The sequence below is a fragment of the Pogona vitticeps genome, chromosome 2 (assembly GCF_051106095.1).
Source record: "Pogona vitticeps strain Pit_001003342236 chromosome 2, PviZW2.1, whole genome shotgun sequence".
Taxonomy (NCBI): domain Eukaryota; kingdom Metazoa; phylum Chordata; class Lepidosauria; order Squamata; family Agamidae; genus Pogona; species Pogona vitticeps.
In genome coordinates this window covers 274,449,594-274,473,356 of record NC_135784.1, presented here as the reverse complement: position 1 = coordinate 274,473,356, position 23,763 = coordinate 274,449,594, and the positions used below count along the sequence as shown (strand labels likewise).

The window sequence follows — 23,763 nt, the reverse complement described above, 5'->3', positions numbered from 1 at the left end:
GGACTCAGAGAGCGGAAGTAGGTCCTGTTTCCGTTAGTTAGTGATCGGAGAAGGTGGTTCGTCGTCAAGAAGCCGGTAGTAGTAATAGCCGAGGTGCGCGTGTCGGTTTCAGCGCTGGAGGAAAGTTTAGCTTTTGTCGGTAAGAAATAATGGCAGGGAAGTGTCGGAGGGGTAGCCAGGCGGGCTGTGAGAGGGACCGTGGGTTGCCCACGTGTGATCCAGTGGAACAGAGTTGCAGTTGTTACACATCTAGACGCACGGAGTGCTGCTTGCTGTCATAATTAAAACATTTCTTCTCTCTCCAGTCCCCCGTCCCTGGCAAGAGTGAGGGTGGGACGTAACTCTGAGAAAGCAATCGGTGTCTGTGATGGGGAATCGTAGAGAGGCTTCCGGGTACTGCTCGCGTCTAAAGACTACAGCCAAAAATAACACAAGCGGGGTGTGGGGGGGGTGTGCGCCTAAAAATCAATGATTAAAAAAATTAAATTGATTTATATAACGATTTAAATAAAAACCCAATTTTATTTCATAAAAATCTATTTTTATTTAAATTGTCAAAAGATACTATTTTAAAAAAATTAAACCGTTGTTTAAATCAAATCCACACGGAACACAGGTGTTCCTGCATTATCTGAGTTTTATTTTCCTTGGGTGGGAAAATTCGGTGAAAATGTGTTTTATAGGACTTCTACTAATGTGATGGACCTGTGACTGAGTCAGGTGAAGGCCTGGAACAGGGTAATTAAACGATGTTGGTCTTTACTCAAATTGATATATGTGGAGAAATGCAAACCAGTCTTGGGTAGTATTTTCAGTAAACTGTATGCGTGTGATATATTTATAGGCTAACTAGAAATGTCTAAAAAGCATACAGAGACATGCAGAAGTGTGCAAGTTTTCCAAAATACTACTTTTCATCAAGCGAGATGTGAAAAATAAGGGATGAGAGGGAAGAGGAAAGCTGACCCTCTAGTTGCTTCTCTGTTCTTTCAGGATGTAATGGAGGAGGGATGTTGCACCTCATCAGCAGTGTTAGTTTTCACAGAGTTAGTCCATAGTCTCACACATTAGATCCTCTGGTTTGAAGTCTAGAATTTTTCATGCTAACATGGCTGCTGCTGCTTCAGAGGATGTTGTTTAGTTTTTTGGCCTAAACCTCACTCTGACCTGCAATAACATATAATAACAGTGAACTCTGTCCTGCAGCATTTTAGTAAACTAGCCTCAGTTGGCCCCACTCACAGTGTTGGGCCGGTAAACTACTGAGTTAAGAGTTTCTCAATCACTATTTTAGAAAACAGGATTTTCAGTTTTAAAGGGCAACTTTCCAGGGCAAAGACTAGCTTGGTTGGGACTGAATACGTGAAGAGAAAGCATAGCAAGGATAGACATCTAGTAAGGTTAGGCTGAGCTGATTCATCGTGGTTAAATTAATATAACAGCCCTGCAGTCTGTACTGAGCTCAAACAGGTATGGGCTGCATTTCCAATTACTTTCCAGGTTGGTTGGCTTACAAGATGAAGATTAGGAGCACCCAGGATGATGAAGATGATTTTAACTGCTGTTTGTTTTGAAAAATAAGACATAATCAAGTGCAAAAGTGGGAGGGGGTTTGTTATTTTCTCTCATAATATTTTCTCTTACATAAGAAAAAGGCACAAGTTGCCACGAAAATGCTGCTCAGAGTTTTGGCATAGGACAGAAAATCCTAGGTGACATGACTTAATTGAGACACCTATTCCACTTCAGGCCCTTGGTAATTGGGCAAAATGCTCTGATGTTAATCTGAGTGGTCTCATAGTTCCTTGTTTTTTATGCACACACTGCATTAATCAATGTTGAACACGGAAATGGCAGTAACAGAGTAATTGTTTTAAAGTCTTCTAGGACCATTTGGATGAAGTCATGACAAGATGGGCTCGATCTAACGTCACACACAACAAAAAGGCTCTAGATGCAACACCATGGGAAAATATGAAAAAAGAGGCTAGTGGAAGCAATGCAAACCAGAGTTCTTCAAATCGGCTTTCTTTAAAAGTCACCCAAGGGAAGAAAAAAAATAAGAAGAAAAAAGACTATTTGAATGAAGATGTTAATGGTTTTATGGAATATTTGAAACAGAACTCCCAAGTGTTGCATAATGGGCAGGTGACCAACAGCTATGAAGCAAAGGAAGAAATAGCAACGGCCTTGAAAAAAGACAAGCGGCGAGAGGGAAGAAGATTGAAAAGACAGGAAAGAAAGAAGAACATCATGGTAAGATGTTCTGTTGCTTTCCTTTCCTTTATTGTTTTATCATAGAACAAGTCGAGCACTGCTTATGCACAGATTTAAACCAAGTTGAATACGCATATTTCCTTTCATTTTTTATTGGCTTTAAAATCATACAGCAGGTACCATTTACCCAAATGTTTTCTTTCAATATTGTGTTCTCTTACATATAGGGAATGTTTTTTTCCTTGATTTTTTAAAAACAAGTTTGTCTTTTCTGGATTGGGAGTGGTGGTAGTTTATTGCTAACAAAGTCTGTAAAGTATACTAGACAATATTTTGCTTTAAATACTTATTTAATATTAAATTTGTACACCGCCCCATTAGTACAATGCACTACTCTGGGTGGTTTACAGTCAGCTAAAAACAAAATAATTGTAAGTCAAATAAAACATCATAAACAGCTCTCAGACAACAATGCCAAGAGGCAGAAATTGCAAAATAGAATGTGGCACGGGCCTACAAACAAGCAGAGCAGCAGAGGAACACATTAAATAGGGTTGCAAAAAAGGTCTCTCTATACAGCAGTGTTTTCAAGAATCTTTTAAAGGTGGTTCTAGGTTTTTTGGGTCCTTTGGCCGTGTTCCAAAGGCTTTTTCCCCCCTAATATTTCGCCAGTCTCTGTGGGTGGCATCTTCAGAGGACAGGAGTTAGAACTCTGTCTTTGTTCTGGTGTAGGATAGTTGAGTTTTTGTAGCTGTGGGATCAGCTTTTTGTCCTTTTCAGGAGATTGGAGGTGGCGTTCACCCTCGTGCCCCTTGCTTGACCGTCAAGCCTCAGAGCACACGAAGGCAAACACTCCCCTCTTTTATACTGATGCCACCAGGTGATCACTAAATCACCAATACTTCAAGAAGATTCAGGTCCACACTTCAAGGTCTTTTAAATAGAACTTTTGTCTATTGATTACAGAGATTGAAATTGATTCATGAATATCTTCTGTAGGTAAAGGTATTATTAACAGGAACCTTCTAATTGATAGTACACTCCTAAATCTAATCCCACCTCAGAATTCCCCAAACTCCACACTCTAACTACTTCTCCCTCACTCTTCACTCTTACTGACTGTGTTACTCTTACTGACTCCACCTCTTATAGCATCTCTCTCGGCTCCGCCTCTCAGCAACATTAATATGCATGGACCATTACACTACATAACAAAACATGAACCATTGACCTAATAAATGGGGAACATTACATTGGGTGATTGTGGTGATCTGGGTGTTTTTTGTTATGGGTGCATTGTTGTGATTAGGGGGAGAGATGTGATTGTTACTTTGATTGGTGGATGTTGTTAGCTAGTCTTTTGTGTGCAGTGATCACCGGTCCTTGTGGCTGGGTAGAGTTCGTTGACCTTTTGCAGGCTGTATTTTTCAGTGCTGGGTGCCAGGATTTGTTGACTTTTAGACTTCTTTTTGTTGAAGCTCTGCTGGTGTTTGTGGATTTCAGTGGCTTCCCTGTGTAGTCTAATATAATGATTGCTGGTGCTGTCCAGTACTTCTGTGTTTTGAAATAGGATTTCATGTCCAGCTTTTTTCAGGGCATGTTCAGCTACTGCCGATTTTTCCGGTTGTTTTTGTCTGCAGTGCCTTTCATGTTCTTTGATTCTGGTGTGGATGCTGTGTTTTGTGGTCCCAATATATACCTGGCCACAACTGTAACGTATCCAGTATACTCCTGCAGTGGTGAGGGGGTCCCTTTTGTCCTTTGCTGACCATAACATTTGTTGTATTTTTGTGGTGGGCTTGAATACTGTTTGTATGTTGCATTTTTTTTCAAAAGTTTCAAAAGTCTTTTTAATATTGGGAGGGAGGGACCAGGCATAGCTCTACTGGCAGTTGGTTCCAAAGTGTTGGTGCCACAGCAAAGAAGGCTGTATTTTTACTGAATTTTCTTCCAAGGGAGGCCAGGAAATAATTCAGTAAAAATACAAAAGGGACATGATTGAGATGTATACAATTATGCAGGGGATGGATAAAGTGGATAGAAGGAAGCTCTTTTCCCTCTCACACAATACTAGAACCAGGGGATATCCCCCAAATTGTTGGGAGAATGAGAACAGATAAAAGAAAAGATTTATTTACCCAGTGTGTTGTCAGTCTGTGGAACTCCTTGCCACAGGATGTGGTGATGGCATCTGGCCTAGATGCCTTTAAAAGGGGATTGGACAGATTCCTGAAGAAAAAGTCCATCACATGTTGCAAGCCACAATGGGGATGTATAATATCCAGGCTTCAAAGGAAGGTACCTCAAAATGCCAGATGCAGGGGAGGGGTATTAGGTGAGCAGTATCTGGTAATCTTTTGTGCTCACAGATGCATTTGGTGGGGCCCTGTGAGATACAGGAAGCTGGTCTAGATGGACTCTTGGCCTGATCCAGCAGGGCTCTTCTTATGTTCCAAATCATGAGGACTTTATAAGTGATCATCAAAACCCGGAATCTGATGCAACAGGTAACCAGTTTAAGGTGAGCCAAGACTGGAAATGTGGTCAGACTTGCGCATCAGCCACCAGTCTGGCTGCAGCATCCTGGATCCGCTGCAGTCAGGTCAGACTCACATAGAGAGCATTGCAGTACAGTAGTCAATACAGGAGATGACCAGTATATGCACCAAAGTCCTGAGAAATTCCTTGTCCAGAATGGGGCAGAGTTGGGCAGTACGCCTCAGCTGATTAATGACAGCTCTTGACATGGCCACAATCTTGGATTCCCACAATAGAGCTGGGTCCAAAAGCATGCCCAGATTATGAACTTGATACTTGACTGGAAGGACAACGCCATCCAACCTGGAGGTAATTCCCCTCCCCAGCCTGTCAGAGAAGCTCCCCAGGAGCAAAATCTGTGGGGGGGAGTTGGTTCAGATTGAGCCTGTTTAGCCCTGGTCCATTCCAAGACCAATTCCAGAATCTTCTTGAGTATTTGGACAGCATCCACTGCTGAGGTGAAAAGGGAGAGATAAGAGTTGCGTATCATCAACGTACTGATACCTTACTCCAAATCTCCTGATGACCTCCCCCAACATAGATGTTGAACAGCATTGGGGATATTGAAGACCTCTGGGACACCTCACAATTGACAGTTCATCCCCAAGCTGGACTCCCTGAACACAGCTCTCCAGGAAGGACTAGAGCCAGCTCAATGCCAACCCTCTGATCCTCACCTCTGAGAGCCCGTTCAGGTGGATACTGTGGTCAATATCAAAAGCCGCAGAGAGATCAAGGAAGCACCAGCAGGGAGGGTCCTCTATCAGTATCCCTTAAAAGGTCATCATGCAATATGACCAGTGTCATCACAGTACCTTCCTATGGTAAATAGCTATATACAGTATTGCAGAACTCCAAACAAAGAGATCTACCTGAATCACTTGTTCTAGCCAGGAAGGGCAGCAGAGGGGCCGAACACCAAGGGAGGCCTGGAGAGAAAGAACAAGAAACTGGGCCTTCTCGGCAGTGGCCCTCCACCTTTGGAACAGTCTGCCCTCGAGAGATCTGTCTGGCTCCCTCACTGGATGTTTTTAAGAGCCAACTTAATACCTGGCTCTTTAGGCAGGCTTTCCCTCCTGTCACCACTTGATTATTTTTATTTTTTCCCATCTTGAACCATATTACTATTGTTGCTTTCTATTTTATTATACTGTTTTTATTCTATTTTTATTGTTAGGTGCCCAGAGTAGACTTGTGTCTAGATGGGCGGGGTATAAATTTAATAAATAAATAAATTTTGTATTTTGCCATGCTTGGCAGCTGCCATTGTTAATGTCTGTAAGCTGTATAAGTGTGTATTTGCACAACTCTGAACAACATATTTTTCCCTGATCCTATGTGTTAAAAGTGGAGTGATAATTCAGTCAACTTGCAGGTTGTAAGGATTGGCATATGTTATCAGTACATGCAAATAATGTTTGTCGTGTGGTACAGTGGTTAGAACACCAGACAGGAACTTCAGAAATCTGTGTTCATGTCACTGCTGAGTCATATATCTCACTAGGACAGTCACTCTCATTCTAATTCTGACATACCTTAGAGGGTTATTGCTAGGAGAAAATGGAGAAAGGGAACCATGAGTTCAGTGGTGGGGATAAATGTAATGAGTAATCACTGGTCCTAAATCACTGATACTACATTCTGAATACAGTATTCAGCATAGTTAATTTGTGAGTAAAATTAAAGTAGAAATATTGTGTTGAATTCTTCTCTCCCTCTGCTCATTTCATAATTCTCTTTGTATTTCTAAAGGTATGCTTCCACTGCAGAAGGCCAGGACATGGGGTTGCAGACTGTCCAGCTGTACTTAAAAGCCAGGATATGGGAACTGGAATTTGTTACCGTTGTGGCTCTACAGAACATGACATCAGCAAATGCAAAGCAAAAATAGACCCAGCTGTTGGTATGTGTAGTAACTACAACGCTTTGTAGGGAGTACTTGGCAAAAAGGGTTTCATTTTCCTTAACATATTCTAACAGTTCTTGGGTATTAAATATTAAAGCATTTTAGATTACAACAGTGCTGGATATTGTAGCATTTCATGGAATTTTCATTTGGCTCTTTCTATCCTAATGTGAATATTCCATTTGCTCCATACTTTCAGGAGAATTTCCATATGCAAAATGCTTTATTTGTGGTGAGATGGGACATCTCTCAAGGTCATGTCCAGATAACCCTAAAGGACTCTATGCTGATGGTAAGTACAACGGTTCATTAGAAATACTATGATTTTTTAAAAACAATTTCCTAATTGATTTATTTGGGAACACTTTTTTCTCAGGTCACGAATCGCAAAGGAGCATGCTGTGCTATTTATATCACGTGACATTTTGCCTCATCTTTAGATGCTTTCTTAATCTTAGTAGGCACCATTTCCCACAAAATTCCTGACATTTCAGTGGGATCACTATAAAAGCCTTTCAGAACATTTATATTGAATTTTAAGAATGCACAGGTGCAGAAATATACTGCTCAACATTGTTTGTAATGATGGCCACACAAGTTTTATACCATAATTGGAAATTATCTTGTCCTGTCATGATCACGCACAATTTTCACTCTGTATCTCTCTCTGTGTCTCTCTCTCTTTCTCTCTCTCTCTCTCTGAGCCTGTAAAAAACACAGCTGCCAACATATTCAGTATCTGACACAGACTGTAGGCCATGAAAATGTATGACAGTAAATCTATTAGTCTGCTATAGCAAAAGCAACAAAAAACCTTAATCTTACAAAGCTTGTGTTAAGTTATGAAATTCCCATTTGATAGTATTTTTAAAAAAAAAAACACTCCAAGCTGCAAACAAGAATACGTGTTTAACATCAAAGGTACATGCGTAGAATTTGTGTATTCCAAATGCATTAATTCTACATTTTACTCTTTTATAGGAGGTTCTTGTAGGATTTGTGGTTCTGTGGAGCACTTTAAAAAAGATTGTCCTGAAAATCAAAATTCAGGTGAGAGATCCTCATACTTGTCTAGTTATGTACATAACAACCATTGTTTAATAAACAAGCTTTATCAAGTACATGTGAATTATAAACCCAATTAAGCAATCCTTGATTTGCCTCATTGACATTCTTATGTAGTACTTGGTGATATTACACTTTTTTACATAGGTGACTTGTTGGGCATGAGATATTAAATTTACAGATGGCCCAAGTGCAGCTACTGTTGTGTATTGCAGTTGGAGACTATATCTTGTGCAAATTGTATATTGCTGTTTTTGCTAGTGGCAGACTTCAGGATTATTAGCTCTGTAGAAATACCGACTTGAAATTTGCTACCAGCTCACTTTTAACTTAGGCCAAGATCACATGGTGTGCTTTGGTGTTCAATACCAATGCAAATGGGACTTCCTTCTTGTCCCCTGTAGCTCTCTCTGGCATCAAGAGCCATGCCTTAGAGGGATTCTCAGCTCTCTGGAGCAGGTTTCTAGGGTGCACAGAGTGCTCTATGTTGGTGCAAAATTGCTGTGTTTGGTGAAGTATTGGGATCCAGTCGAAGCACACCATTGTATCCAGGCCTCAAGTTCTAATTCATAGTATTTTGTTGGAGATTCAGTTAGATACATTTCTATCAAATCATGAGTGAAATTTTGACAACACAAATACCCTGGCCTAGATCAGCCATTCTCAACAGGGGCCCTGGCACATTTGAAGGGAGCCGCTGACAATTGGAAACAATTATTCACACACAATTATTATATGGTTTGTTATACAATATACAATCTTGATTTGGCCTATATTTCTTTCATGTGTATATGACTGTGGCTATGACCAAAAAAAGGTTGAGAATAGCTGGACTAAATCATGCTAAGCAGTTGGTTTGGGGTATAGTACGTCATTTGGTGCAAGCCTTGCTTTCACATGCAAGGACTGGCCACACCACCCGTCAAGTGATCCTCTTTAGCATCATCCAATCCAGGCTAGGCAGTTCCCAACCTTGGGTCCCCAGATGTTCTTGGACTACAACTCCCAGAGATCCTGGCCAGCACAGCTAGTGATGAAGGCTTCTGGGACATTTAGTTAAAGAATATATAGGGATCCAAGCTTGGGAACTGCTAACCTAGACTGCCCTTCTTTCCATTTAAAGGGGGGAAATCCACCTCTTGTCTTCTCCTACATGCTTTGCCTAAGCTACTTAATAATCTTGAGAAATGGGAAGCTTCCTTGTTACTTGCATTCACCCACAGAGGGGTAGGAAAATAAAATGTTGCCTTGAAGTTTTTTTAAAAAGCCCTCTCAAAGCATTGTTGATGCATTAGCAACAGTTACAAAGAAATGCAAGTCTTCCTTTCCCTCCTTCAGCAACTGAGTAACAAAGAAGCTTTCTCAAGATTGTTCAGTGACTTAGTCAGAGGAACAGCGAGGTAGCCATTTTGGTTCAGTTCACTGATCACACATGCGGGAGTTGAACTAAAGCAGAGCGATCCTGCCTGCACAAACAAACAAAGAAAAAAGCAGTAGCTCTTGGCATGGATCTCAAAAAGGTGCAAGTAGGCATTGATCAGGGCCATATGTGATGCCGTATATGCCATGTGATTGCCAGGAAAGGGGGTGAGCCAGCCTGTCCCCAAAACAGACCAAATGCCCATCTGAGGACAAAGTAAATTTAATTGCTGGATTATGTGGTGTAATTCCTCACTGTTTAGATTTTTATCTGGGACAAAAGAACTTCTATAATTTTCTTTTCTTTCACAGATCGAGTAGTAACTGTTGGCCGATGGTTCAAAGGAATGAGTGCAGATTATCAAGAAATTCCAGTGAGCTCTGAACAAAAAAAATCAAAACCAAAAACACCTAAGGTTGTTAACTTTTGATAATACCTTTCTGGTGTCCTTTATAACAATAATTTTCAACATTTGGTGGAAAAAATATAGTACTAACCTGCAGTACCAAAAATGCCATAGCTTACCTTTTATCTCTTCACCTAGGTCAGTGGTGTCAAACTGTGGCCCTCCAGATGTTCTTGGACTTCAACTCCCAGAAATCCTGGCCAGCAGAGGTGGTGCTGAAGGCTTCTGGGAGCTGTAGGCTAAGAACATCTGGAGGGCCACAGTTTGACACCACTGACCTAGGTGATGATCAGGTAATCATACTCTAACCTTAATGGAAAATGAATTGCAGGAAGACACGTAGCAATAAGTGGCTGTTTGGCAGGATCTCACTAGAAAGCTTTTCTATACAATTACTGGCTTACCAAAAAGCCTGTCTCAGCAACATGTTCTAATGTTGCATGATGATGTACACATATATAAAATGGTGTTACTTACTAAATCAGCTCTTTTTAAAATAAATAAATGCAATGTGTTAACAAGTGAAACCTCAGACTGGGTCTTCTTTTGGCATGACTGTTATGCTTGCAAGTCCACACCACACAAATAGGACCAAGGCAGCCAAACCAAGAATACATACATATGTAGATGAGTATTCAAACAGCAAGTTTGAAAGTTACTGGCCTTTCAACGTGGCAAATATAGTACAAAGGAAATTATTATCAATGGCTTGATTGATATGTCACCTCCATTAATCAATGTAATAAACAATATACATTGTTTTTCAGTTTTTTCATATATATACTGTATTGCGGTGTTATAGTTTGCAGTCTCATTTGCATTGGCTTACATCTCTTACTACGATAGCTGGACGATAACAATTTTACTATTTAAATTACCATTCTTAGAAACTGTACTGCTACAGGTTACAAAACCTATTTTCTATTTCTAATGATTCACTGAATTGCTGCTGTTGTTTCTGGAAGAAGCTTTCTCAGCAATAACAGTTTTTTCTTCTTTTCGGAACAAGAGTGGCAGAAAAGAAGGGCTGATAGTTAGCAAGATATACACCACAGCTTGGGAAAAGGGAAGGGCTGTAGCATTGCTTTCTACACAGATGCTTCCAGGGGCTAGAGGCTAGAGAAACTTTTGTCAGTTAATGCAGAAGGCAAGCTCACAGTACGCGGGTTCAGTATAATGGCTTTGAAGGAACATGCTGCTGTCACCCTTGGTTCTTCTCATCAATTGTGTATAATTGTTTAATGTTCAATTTCATTAAAACTTTATTTCAGTATACTCTGGTTTACTAGATTATGTACACATGTTGTATGAGAGACGGATTTTTTTGTGTCTTTTCTGATTTCCTTTACACCTCTAGAAATACTGTCACAAGTTTTCTCTAATTTTTATATGTTCTAGGATTCATAAACTATTCACTTCTGACCACAAATAATAATACTAATACACTGTAGAAATAGGAGGGATAGCATAGGGTAACCTAGTACCATTGGTGACAATGCATGAAGAAACCTTTTAGCAGACTGTGTTAGTCGGTGTCATTTGCAGTGTCCTGGAAACAGTCTGAAAAAAGGTAAAAAGCACTGGAAGCTATCGGCAAGAAATTCCAACTACTGTTGTGAGATCAAAGTGTTGTTTCTCTGGCTGCAGCAAAATGCAAAATAAGGACTACTGACATCAGAGTACTCTATACTGGCACATTCTTTCCAAACGACCCAAGATTTAATGGAAGAATTGCACAGGAAGGAAAACTGCATCACCGTTTTGTGTTAGATTTATTTAAATTGTTATATTGCTTTTCCCAGATGTTGAATAGCAAAAATGTAATCTTCAAAACAAAAAATAACGTGGATTGTTTTCTGAATTTTAAAACAGGAGAAATTGACCTCAGCTCATATCTATTTCTTTTTTGTAACACAAACATGTCCAATGATGAAGTCAGTTTGAAAACTCTATTAAACTCTCTGTAAAAACAGAATGAACAGGTTTAAAACAAAGAACTATATTAACAATTCTAAAATCATTTTGAATTAATATATTTTGTCCCTATTATGGGCTATGATTTATAATAACAAATGTCTTAAATTTAGCATGTGCATGGTTTCAGGTTAAAGAGTACCATAAAACTAAAGATGGACTCAGTGACTGTACATTAATATTTAGAATACAAGCAGTTAAGCAGAATCATTGGCTGAGATACGAAATGCACCTGCAACGTCCTCTATGGTCCTTGTTTGTCTTGCTTTTTATATTTCAACAGGACTATAAAATACTGTAAAGTGTAAAGGTTCACCAAAAAGGCCTGCCAGATATGTAAGAGGAAAAGTAGGGTGCATAATATTAGAACAAACCTATACATAGACATTTGTACTATGGGTTTGTTATTGCTGCTGAAATGTCTTATTTACAGAATTAAATCCCCAAAATCCTGTTTTAGAAATGATGCCTTCACCAGCATAGAGAGACTGATGGTAATTAAATCACTTCTCCTTCAGTCCCAGGGTTCGCCCAGCTAGACCACAATGAGATTGAGTTGTGGGTGAGCCCCAGAATGGGAGATGGAAATTCTTTATTGAGCAGCAGTCTTCCCTGCAACTGATGTCATCACTTTGATAGGGTGTGTAATTTATGCTACAAGATTTTGGCCTGCATTTTTAAAAACTGTGTGCCAGTGTAAATCTAAATTCTCCATTTAAAAAACTGGATTCTAAGACATTTATAAACACAGATGTGCTTATAAAAAAGTGCAATCCAATGGGAGGGTGCCTCTGGGGAAAACTGAACTCAGATGCTCCCTGCCAGTAGTTGTGAAAGCGCCCATAGGCCATATTGGCCCAACTTGAGGGAGGGTGAAAGTGGGTGCCTAGTAGACGTGTTTTGACCCCCAGACCTACTCCAAATCAGTTTAAGAAGAGGTAGCCAAGCATGTATTTTGGGGATAGGCCATTCCACAGAGAGGTGTCACCAGCAAGCAGCCCGTCTCTTGTTCCTCTTTTACTATTGGACACATGAGGTTTACCCCACTGACTGATCTAAGTGTCTGGGCAAATTCATATGAGTTTGGGCAAGCCATTATTGCCAGTATGCAGTATTTTTCCAGCAACAGGTACTAGAAATCATTTTGGAAAGGAGGCAATCTTGATATACTGGAATCTCTGCTATATATCATCTACCATGTACAGTATGGACAATACAGTTCTAAAATCGTGGAATACCTGCAGCCCTGTACATATTCTGTTCTTACAGACATACTTTTGGCTGCTGAAATGGACCACAAAACAGGCACTTTCTTTATAAAAGAAATGTGTACTTATATCAAGTGATCTTTTTTAAAAAAAAACCTAAACACTTCCATTATGTTAAGACATAATAAGCTGTCTGAGAGCTCTAAAAGAACTTGAAGACATTTTAAAGACTAAACAACCAGGATTCAAAAGAGGCTTGGATGATGTGGCCCACTTTAACAATATTGAGCAGATTCAGATGATAAAAATAAGTCTGCAGTGGATTCACCAGGTTAGTTACATTAGTATTAAAGAACTGTTGGTCATTTTGAAATGTTAAAATGAAGTATTACTAAAGTTGCAGTTCCATCTTCTTGCTCCTGGATTCTAAGAACTTGATGCACTCAGAAGCTGTTTCTTCAGTTGATTTTAATAAGTGAGCAAGATTTGTAGCAAAAGGAGGCACACTTTGGATGAAGTAAGATACCTTTGAAACAGATAAAAGTTGGTTTGAGTCTTTTCCTGAAATAACAAGCATTTAAATCACTGCTGTCTGCCTTATACTGAATATCTTCCTCACATATTACTGTATTTTATCTGGCTTGTCAGAGTCTTGCAAGGTGCTATCGCCTGCTTGCTGAAATCCAGGAATAAGTCATTACTAGAGTACACACACTGAATCAGTGGGGATTTGGTGAGGCAACTTCTCTGTAAGTGTAATTGATTCAAATGGGCCTACTCTAGTTGTGACTTAGTACTGGATTTCAGCCTCTGTACCAGTCTGGCACACTGAGGGAAAATCTCAGGCTAGTGCTTCAGGCACCTAGGTAATGATGTGGCATAGCTCTGAGATCTGATGGATTCTTGCGGGAAATATTTTAATATTTCAACACCCAAATAGCACATGACTGGATAATAACTAATTACAGTACTAGATAAACAAAATGTGACTCATGGTGAGATGGTTGATAGTGCTGTCTTCTCCTATCCAATAGAACATGTACAGTATGAAGCCATTTACAAAAAGTGGATCAGGTTTTTTGTGAAAACCAGCAGGAATTAAAACTAGTCTTCCACTCCATCCCATTTCCTTAAAAGCTGATCACTGAGATACAGCATTATTTTAAAGGGCTGGACGCGGGTATAATTTTACACGCAGTTGTCATAAATCAAGGTTTTCTTTGCATATCACTTTAAGAGGAACAGAAAGAGAGACAAAGCATAAGAAATAATTGTGTTTAATTATAAAGCTGCTTACCAAAGATGAACTGCTGTTGCCATAGACCATGAATCCTGTACAATGGATTTTACTTCTGTAATCATTCCGGTTAGAAGGTGGAACAGCTGTCAAGGCTACTGGCGTCGCTGCTATTCTGTAAGGTTCTCTAGATTTAGTAAGTATAATATTAGCGCCCTTTAACAAAAATTTAAGCTTTATGTTGGTCATAAAACAGTAAATTGTTCAGTGTTTTTGTATAGTCAGAGGGCTTGTTCAAATGGAAATCTCATTTTGATTTAATTTAATCCCTTAATTGTACACTGAGTTAGAGACGGTTGCTACATTTCTTTGCCTAGGAAGTGTTATAGTAAATGGAAGCTACATAGGAAGAAAAGTGGAGACATGCCATTTTTGAGGAGTGGAAGTATTAGGAGAAAAAGTAAAGACATTGTTTGTATCCCACTCTTGCTTTATTTCTCTTTTCTCTGCCCTTGTATGCCTTCTCCAGTAGGACATTCATGCGAGCCAGCTCCCAGAAGCATCCAATTTTCCCTGCCTCTACAAAGGATATGTCTTTAGACTTAACATCCTTCAAGATGGGCAGCAGTGAATTCCTGTTTGGATTCCTCTTTGGAAATAGTTCATAGAGTCTGTGGGCAAGTCAACATTTGCCACAGTTTTGGTGGTTGTGGGATTTTTCTTAGCTAATTGTTTTTTTAGCTGAATTTGTTCACTAGAAAGTGGAACAAAAGAAAAAAGAAGTGTCTTACTATTTCATCAGGATCTATAAAGCTAATACTCTGCTGTGGAGCAAAGAAGTAGGGGAGTTAAGGAGACTCTTAGAAAATTAACCTAGTCACACAACTTGGATTCAACCCGTGCAGCTTTTTAATACAATTTAAGGAGGGTTTTTTTTAATTGTTTGCTATGTAATCAATAATCCTGTTTTACATTTCCATACTTACCCAATCTTGCAAGGTTTTCTCTGGGATACAAGAATTAAAAAATCATCAGGCTTATTTCCATTAACTGATGGGGATGTAATGTGGTATATTTTGTCCTCCTCAGACACACGCTCTAGGACCCTACAGGTTCTGCAAGTAGGTGAGGCAAATATACAAATGAGGTTTAGTACTTGAGGCATCATCGAAAACACCACCAGCTAAAGGATATGTTCTTTGTCATCTGACTTGTGACTGACATGTGCAATTTCTTTCCAAATTACTGCATTTGTGGGGTTTGTTTTCCCTTCTCATGCACATTTCATCCCTGTGCAGCTCCCTTGGTTACTCCCATTTCCCAATCTGAAAAAGATCTGTGGAAGGAGTTACCTTATGACATTTCCAGTGGCCTTTTGCTGACATGTGAGAAGGTGAGGGAGATGCTGCCAGCTGTCACCAAGGTGACTGTAAAAAGACCAGCCACCTAATGGCTATGGTGAGCACAAAAATCCTGAGCTTTTTACCTGTGAGAATTTCTCTAATTTCCCCCCCCCCCCAAAGGGAATGTCTTTGCCATCAGATTGCTTCAGAATTGTTAGAATTCTCATGGGAAAAAAATTTCACACAGTTCCATTACAAATCTAACTTAACTAATCCTGCTTCTCTTAAACTCTGCCTAGCCAGCTGTGTGTCAAAGTCTTTCCACTATATCCCTCATTCTAGTTGCAAATAGATTCCTGCTATTATTTTCAAAGGAGGCAATAATATATTTTATTAACAAAGTTATGTAAGGCTTGTACTATAATCATAACTGTCCCTATGTATGATTTTCCTGCCTTACTGACTATAATCCTTTCTTTGTTTACTGGAGTAGAAACAAACAATACACATAGCTGTGACAACAAGAAGAAAATTCCTGAAAACCAGCAAAGTTTTAAAAATATAAAATTATGCTTACAGATACTGTTTAGCCCAGTGCACATGAAGTGTGAAGTCTGATAAAAGGAAGAAGGCTATTTTTGAAGGTATCCATACTTGCATTTCAGCTTTGATGGAAATAACATCTGTCTCTTTTAAAATGTACATTTTTATCTGGAAAAAAAGGTATTTAAAAACACAAAATCAGGAATTCAGATAAACAAAATTTCAAAGTTCTTTGGTTTTTCAAAAGGAATTCTCAGAAAAATATGGGTTCTTGCCTTTAAAAAAGCACAGGCTACAAAATATTGCAACTGATTCCATTGCTCCCAGCACAAATTTAGTTAATTTTAACGGAGTATAATTTTGTGCTCAGTTTTAGCTACTATAACTTTGTAATTGAGTGATAAAGGAAGTGAGTATAGCAGGGGAATGTTATAGACTAGAAGGGAAACATGAGTATCAATAGAATGCAGTAGATACAGACCAGAGTCCCACTGGTGTTTTGGCAAGATTTCCAAACTTTTCCTTAGCTAACTGACGAGGTACAGGAGCACATGTGTCCAGCCACATAAAGAAGACACACCTCTGGACCTCATCAATTAATTACAATTAGTAGCAGCAAGTTAGGCAAACCTTACACAAACACTAATATGATTGCGGCCATCAACAAAAACACTAAATTTTCATATAGCAATTGTGCCCTGGCTGGAGAGAATATGACTGTAGTAGGAATACTTCTATTAGTGGTAAAAAATTTATATGTTCCTTAAAAATCATCTCCAGTCATAGGACTCTAATGAACCCTTTGAGATTATCTATTGCTTTGTGTTACTCAGCCATCTGGACGATGCGGGTGGGCATGACTGCCACCCTGCCACAGGAAGCCTTCCTGGCCCTGACTTTGTTGTCTTTTGACAAATGTCCTTTCTTTATGTTTATTCTTAAGATAATTTTCTCTTGACTGCTGCTGTTTCCCCCTATTTTTGATCCCTTCTACTTCCATTTATGAATTTACAGAAGTTTGGTTTTAGTTTCTTATACTATTTACTATTTTGATCATATTGCTAATAGAAAAATGTTGAAAATAAACAATTACATTTATTATGTAATTTAAAAAATGTGTATTATGAATTAAAGGCATTCATTTAATGGGGAAAATGTCTTATATAAATACTGCAAACTAACCTATTCATTTTATTGTTTCATTTATGCTCCACACTAGCATTTCTCAATGGAGACTTTGGCAAGTATCCATTGAGAGCTTATCTTCTTGTATAATTCAGTTTACAAGGATGGGAATGTATTTCATGCAGATTCCTTTTTGTGTCGCTTTAATAATCTGGTGAAATAGTTCTCATATTCTGAGCAAATAGGTTGTTCTTTCCATTTACGTCAAATGAAATTGATCAACACTGTGCGTATAAACAATGTACAGCATATCTATGTGTCACATCAGAAAACAAAGTATTTGGATAAATGCATGGATAATTTTAAGGATGGTTCTACTGAAAATGTATCACAACTGAAAATAGAAAGCATGTTTGTATCCAGTGCTAGTACAGCAAGATTTTATTCACTCCAGAGTACTTACTTGCTATTAAGTCTATCTCAAATGACATCCTGTATATAAAAATATTTCAGAAATCTAAAAACTGCCTGAGAACTTTTAAAAACTTGTTGGAATTGCTAGATGGGCTTTGAATGTCAAATTATTAGTACATATCATGTGACTGTATGATGTCATTTTGTTCCTGCAGATTTTGCACTGTATTGCTAGTGGAGTAAAAGAGAAATACACACCCACGTTTATTCTTGTAGAATTATATGGAGGAGTGTACCTATTCATAAAATTCCAGAAGCCTCATAGTACTGTGCTCATGACCCAGGGTTCAATCCAGGTAGTCGGCTCAAGGTAGTTTACTCAGCCTTCTGTCCTTCTGATGTCAATAAAATGAGTATCCAGCTTGCCGGGGGGGGGGGGGGCAATGTGTAGCCTGCATAATTAACCTGTAAACCACCCAGAGAGTGCTTGAAGTGCTATGGGGTGGTATATAAGCAGGTGGCTTTTGATTTCCTTTTGTGTTTTTTTTTTGGGGGGGGGATACGTGCAACTCTTGCACACTCAATACCTACACAGTTTAGAGTGTTGGTTATTTCCCATCCAGGCTTTTCTGTGAGTATGGTCAGTGCTGTAACATTGCTTTTTATTATGTTTGCCTGAAATGTAAATCAAAAGAATAACCAACAAAGGAAAATGTAAGAGTTAAAGTGCAGTAAATCAGAGTTCCAAATATACATTATTTTCTCTATATAAAGAGAATTAAACTATTTCAACAATAAGAGGATTGACTACACCCCTCAGTGATCAAACACATGCTGATTAAAACCAAATGCATCTATGTTTCAGTGACGAATTAAACAAAATCTCTGCACATAAATGAACAATGTAGAAACAGTGGTTTGTGTGTAGAAATGAGGGGGGACTTAGGGAAAAAACCCACAGTAACCTAATGATATGACTGTTGCAGTCCCCTCCTGCATTCTACATACCCTTGTATATTTCTGAGATCTTCACCAGAGGATCATCAACTAGCTAGAGCAAATGTAGGGTATGTGCAGGATTTCAGTTCACCAGCAGAGTCTGTTCCCCAGCAGAAAACTATTGTTGGGTGTAACTTAACATTTTATACTAGGTTTTAGAAATCTGGAGAGCATACTATAAATATTCAAGTGCAGGTTATGTCTGTATCCTTGAAAAGAATGTAAATATTACCTGGTTGCTTTGGTCCCAGAAGTCAGCTGTGTAATTGCCTTCCTTCCTCGAGAAAATGTGTTTTCTGCAATTGATTTTATGTTGAAAAAGACCAAAAGTAAACCAAGGAAACTCTTGGACATAAAAAAAGTCTGTTTGCATATAAATGACCAATGTGTGTGACATTCAGCCTGTTCCACGTAAGTTTGGGGAAATGTTTCTATGAGTTTGGGGGGAGGTGTTCTAGGCAATCAAGTTGGAGGCCATGTGCCAGCAGTGGGCTAGCCATGCCTGCTTTGCGATATGGGCCCCAAGTCTTGCATGCAATAATTCCTATCCTTGCCTAAAATCACATCACCCTTGAGCCCGTATGTTTCCTCCTTGACTTCTCTGTTGATTGGCTCATTTGTACATACAAACTACCTGGTTTTCCCGAAAATAAGACCTAACCTGAAAATAAGCCCCAGTATGATCTTTCAGGGTGCTCATAATATAAGCCTTTCCCCCAAAATATGCCCCAGTTAAGTGTAACCCTGCCATCCACCACTGTGCACCATTGTGCAGCAACCAGAAGATGACATGACTGTATTTGAATAAATATAGATTGTTGTACATGGAAAAAAAATAAAACATCCCCTGAAAATAAGCCCTAAGGTCTTTTTTGGAGCAAAAATTAATACAAGACCCTGTCTTATTTTCGGGGAAACACAGTAAATGCATACATAGGTGCTATAAATGCAATTCATGTAATGCATTATCTCAAACATTTTTATGCAACTTTATGTGTATTTAGAAGTCCTGTTGTCCTGTGAGATTTACTGATAGATAAGCATTACATCATAAGGCAATGAAGCAGGACTTTGGTGTCGTACCTTTTCCCCTGCCAAACCCTTTGTTACATTTCTGCCCCATCCACTGTGAAGCAAAAGAAGAATCCTAATGGTCACAGCAGTTATTGGGAGGCATTGACAAGGGTCTGGAAGAAGGAAAAAGCTGAGTAATATAACAACTGCTCCTTGCTGCAGTGTTATGGAGTAAAACATTCAAATCTAGGCAAGGATCTGGTGGTAACCCTAAATCAAACATTTTTTTTTCTTACAATATTTCTTTAGTAAAGTTGATAAAAATGGAGACAACACAGAGCACAAATATTTGGAAATGGAAAGTTCTGCTACGAAGTCCAGAGACAACCCCAAACCCCTTTCCTAGCAATTCTAATTCCACATGTAGTAGGTTTCTGCACTGGCTAAATCAATGTTGTACTGATTCTGCTTGCAGTCCAAGAGGGCTAAATGTTCTCATGGGCTAAATGTTTTCTGCTGAAGGTTCACAAACCAAACTCAAAAGCTGAGAAATAATGTGGAATTGTAAACATCTCTTGTCTTTGAGGATTATTTCTACCTGGCTAATCGAATCTTCTTGCGCATAATGGCTCCATCGTATCTCCTTAAACCATCCTTCATTGGGAGCAAAGAAAAAAAATTAGCTATCATTTCTGCCCTCTTTTTCTGACAACTTTATTTAAATTAAACCTTTTTAGATTAATATATCTCATTTGCAGAATAACTGACAGATGTGTCCAATTGTTGAACACTATAATGCAAACTTTGATGACAGCAATAATAATATTGGATGCATCTAAGCCATTAAATAAATTGGGTATATTTACAAAGCTGTTTGAAAAGCATAACTTGTGCTGGGATCCCATAGCTGTCACAGGACATTTCAGCTAGAAATGACATGTTCGTTCAGACCTTGTTGGACATGATTTAAATAATCATCTTCGAGATAAAAATTGGATCCAAAATATTTTAAAACCACTGCCTCAGGTAGGAAGAAAATCAAGAATGGGTTGCTAAAATTTTCACTTCCTGTGTTAGTCTCTTTTCCAGCAGTTATACAATTGATGGGTGACAGTATTGCTTAGTTTGCCTCAATGTACAACTATGCCCCTCTAGTTTTGAAAGAAAACTCACCTTTGTTGTGGCTCTCACTCTGGGGACAGTATAAAGCTCACCATGATTATTTATAATATTGAAGATGAGAAAGGCACTGTTAATATGTCGGGCTTGGCCTCTGCCCCATTCCTCACAATTGTAAGCCTCAACACGAACACCAACCTCAATACTGAAAGAAAAGCATTCAATGAATTCAATAGCCATAGTGTCACATATGCAGTACAGAATAAGTACATAGTGGGAAAGCAGACTTGTGAAGAAAGGCTGAGGCAGGTGGAAGAGAAGAAAAGAGTGAGGACAACTTTCACTGTTTATTAGCAGAACACACATATACTGTACACTATAGAGAGATAGAGGGAGAATGAAGACATCTTGAAGACTAGCAGATTCATTTCAATGTGAGTTTTCATGGATTATGATCCACTTTCTCAGACAAAAGAAGTGTAGCATGTAGGCTGCAGGTTTATACACCCAGAAGTTACAGTACAGGCCAAAATCCAACTCCATAGTTATTCCTGCAAAAGGCAAATAGCATAAAGCACAGTAGCTCCTACTGACAACTAATGAGTCCCCACTTGGATTTTTGGGCATACATTTGACTATACAGTATGGTTTTGGGCACAGTCATATAGAACAGTGGTCCCCAACCTTTTTAGCCCTGCAGACCAGCTGAGGAAGGCGGGGCAACCCCCTGAGCATGTGTGAAGGAGCGCTCTCTCACACGCACATGCTCAAAGGGGTGGGGGGCGCTCATACAGGCAGAGGTCTGTCTCCGTGGCCTGGTCCGGCTCAGGCCATGGATCAGCAGCGGGCCACGAATGGGGGGTGGGGTGGGGACCTGTGATATAGATAGAACATGGACATATAGAGAAACTATAAGACTCTGGAAAAACATGGAAACAAATAATTGTGGCTGAAATCTTGTACATCTACTTGGCAGGAAGTCAACATAAATTTGGTGGGAGTTGCTTAAGTGTAGATCTGTTTAGGGGTACATTGTAAGTCTGTAATTTTAATACTATTACTCTTTAATACACATATAACACATCTCTTGAAAAATTGTGTTCAACATTATGGAATGTGATTTAACCTGAGTCTAGAAAGTCGTAAGACCTCACATTGATTTTTCTAACAAATAAATTGCCAAACCAAATGGATCATTTACAATTGGAGGACACAGTCTTGCACTTCCTCCGACTATGGGGAAAGGCCACTTTGCATGAATCCAGACAGACCTTAAACCCACAATTGTACCAAGCAAATATTCTAAATGCATACAAAAGACAGAATTAGGTGCAAATTTCAGTTCCTTCTGAGATTTTTAAAAATACAGGTTGAAATCCAGTAGTAAACTGCAACTAGAGTAACCCAACTGAATCAATATAAATTACAGAGGAGTTCACTTACTAAGTCCCCACTGATTCAATGGCCCACTGTAGTTATTATCATTAGTTTTATCTGTATGCCGCATTTCTCCCAGTGAGGGGCCCAAGGCAGCTCACAGCACAAAACCACAATAAGTTAAATATTAAAAGACAAATTAAATAATATATGAATTAAAACAAAATTAAAAGGTTAAAACATGAAAACATGGAAAAGATTAAAATTAGTTATGTTTTTACCACTGGATTTCAACCAGAAGATTCAAATTAGTTTTCATTAAGTAAGTGTAAAAATACACAGGCAAAGCCTAGCGAATTCTCCGACTTATTTGCCAGAGTTCCCAGAAAGCTAAGATCTCCCCTGGAGAGATGGCACGAGTGATCGACATAGCTTTCCCCCATTTTCTATGCTCATGAGACACAAAGTAAAATTAAAGAAAAAGAAAAGCAAAATGTGCAGATTTCCTAAAGGTTAGCAGAAATTAGGGCTGGTTTTTGTTCTTCAGACTGTACAATACATAATGTTGAAGAATGTACCCAAGGACTAAATCCCATGGGGCACTGAAAGAACTTCCAGAACTTTCTTCCCATCCACTCTCTCCTGCAGACCTCTCTGCTGCCTGAGGATCAGCACAAGATGGTTTCTTCCCACCACTGGACACTGCAGTTCTTTTAACCTTCCAATAGCCATCATTAAATCCTTCCTGAAATATCTAATCACAGCTACCTCTATTGTAGTGTTAATGATTCTAAAATTAGTGTATGTGGTTACAAGCAAAATACTAGTGGTGATGGTAAGATGAACAGACATAAAGACACAACAGAAATGCCAATCAAAATATAATTCGTACAATGTACGCTGATCTAGAAATCCTCCTGTTTTCTGTTATATAGAATGCAATGCATCAAATGTGTCTCAGGATCTCAGACCAAATATATTCTGAATTTTACTTCTTGTATCGCACACCTACCATAAATCTACTAGGTGACTACAATCTATACTTCTGTTATGCCATAAAATAGGGATACATCTGATTTGAAAACTGAATGTTTAACAGTACAGTCATTTTAAAATATACTGTGTTCTTTACATTCTAACTGCAATCTTAGAAGAATAAAATTATAAAATCCAAACATTTTGAACAGCACAGCACAAAGTTGGATATATATCAGAGAAGAGATGTTCACCTTTTCTCAAAAGTATTGTTAACTATAGCATTGAAAACTAGGCGGTCACCAACAGTTGAAGGTCCCCGGAATTTGAACATATCTACGGATTTCAAAGTAGGATGCAGACCACACAGGCGACTGAATTGAAAGAGGAAAAGGGAAAATAAAATAAATTACCATCATGAATTCTCTTTTGCTGTTGTTATTGTTCATATAAATTTGTCTCTGCAGTATTCCTATAAAATAAACATCCTCTATACAAAATAGAAATCCCAAATGTAAAGCTAATTCTGGTTTTAACAACAATTTAGTACTCATTACAGCATCTCTGATAGGAAGCTGAAGTGAAGAGTTTTCACATTGACATCTGCACAGTAACAACAGAAGACAGCCCCTATTCCTTCATTACATAAAACATCATCTTGTTCTATACATTCTATTTTAAACTAGAATTTGTCAATATTACTTTCCTAATAATTTGATGAGGCATATTTATAAAGGGTTCATGAGAACTTCCTAAAGACTGAGACACAGGCATCTTCTAGAGATGTTGACCATACATTGTTATGACTTGGTGATGGTGGAAACAGCTTTCCTGCTGCCTTTGGACTGTCACTGGTAAATGTACAAAATGAGCAAAGAATGGA

The 23,763-nt window shown here is 38.8% G+C and overlaps 2 protein-coding genes across 7 annotated transcripts in view; one reads left to right on the top strand and one right to left on the bottom strand.

Moving 5' to 3' along the window:
* The window catches only part of ZCCHC9 (zinc finger CCHC-type containing 9), a 28,351-nt gene continuing 4,588 nt past the window's right edge, over positions 1–23,763 (top strand). Inside the window, exons 1-7 of one of the 4 annotated variants that reach the window (XM_078386405.1) lie at positions 1–139; positions 1,880–2,256; positions 6,508–6,658; positions 6,861–6,953; positions 7,643–7,711; positions 9,458–9,561; positions 9,835–10,079. In XM_078386405.1, coding sequence (XP_078242531.1) covers positions 1,906–2,256; positions 6,508–6,658; positions 6,861–6,953; positions 7,643–7,711; positions 9,458–9,561; positions 9,835–9,849 — 783 coding nt within the window. In that variant the 5' untranslated portion in view covers positions 1–139; positions 1,880–1,905 and the 3' untranslated portion in view covers positions 9,850–10,079. Of the gene's footprint in view, positions 140–1,879; positions 2,257–6,507; positions 6,659–6,860; positions 6,954–7,642; positions 7,712–9,457; positions 9,691–9,834; positions 10,080–23,763 lie in introns of those variants that run through there. The other 3 variants (XM_078386404.1, XM_072992603.2, XM_078386403.1) reach the window with 3 other exon arrangements.
* Positions 11,306–23,763, bottom strand: part of ACOT12 (acyl-CoA thioesterase 12) — a 37,929-nt gene continuing 25,471 nt past the window's right edge. For 2 of the 3 annotated variants that reach the window (XM_020790267.3, XM_072992601.2), the window contains 9 exons: positions 23,135–23,254; positions 20,583–20,733; positions 20,008–20,063; positions 18,628–18,691; positions 17,988–18,071; positions 15,892–16,025; positions 14,958–15,086; positions 14,032–14,158; positions 11,306–13,260 (listed from right to left, as the gene is read on the bottom strand). In XM_020790267.3, coding sequence (XP_020645926.3) covers positions 13,126–13,260; positions 14,032–14,158; positions 14,958–15,086; positions 15,892–16,025; positions 17,988–18,071; positions 18,628–18,691; positions 20,008–20,063; positions 20,583–20,733; positions 23,135–23,254 — 1,000 coding nt within the window. In that variant the 3' untranslated portion in view covers positions 11,306–13,125. The remainder of the gene's footprint in view (positions 13,261–14,031; positions 14,159–14,957; positions 15,087–15,891; positions 16,026–17,987; positions 18,072–18,627; positions 18,692–20,007; positions 20,064–20,582; positions 20,734–23,134; positions 23,255–23,763) is intronic. The other variant, XM_020790268.3, reaches the window with a different exon arrangement.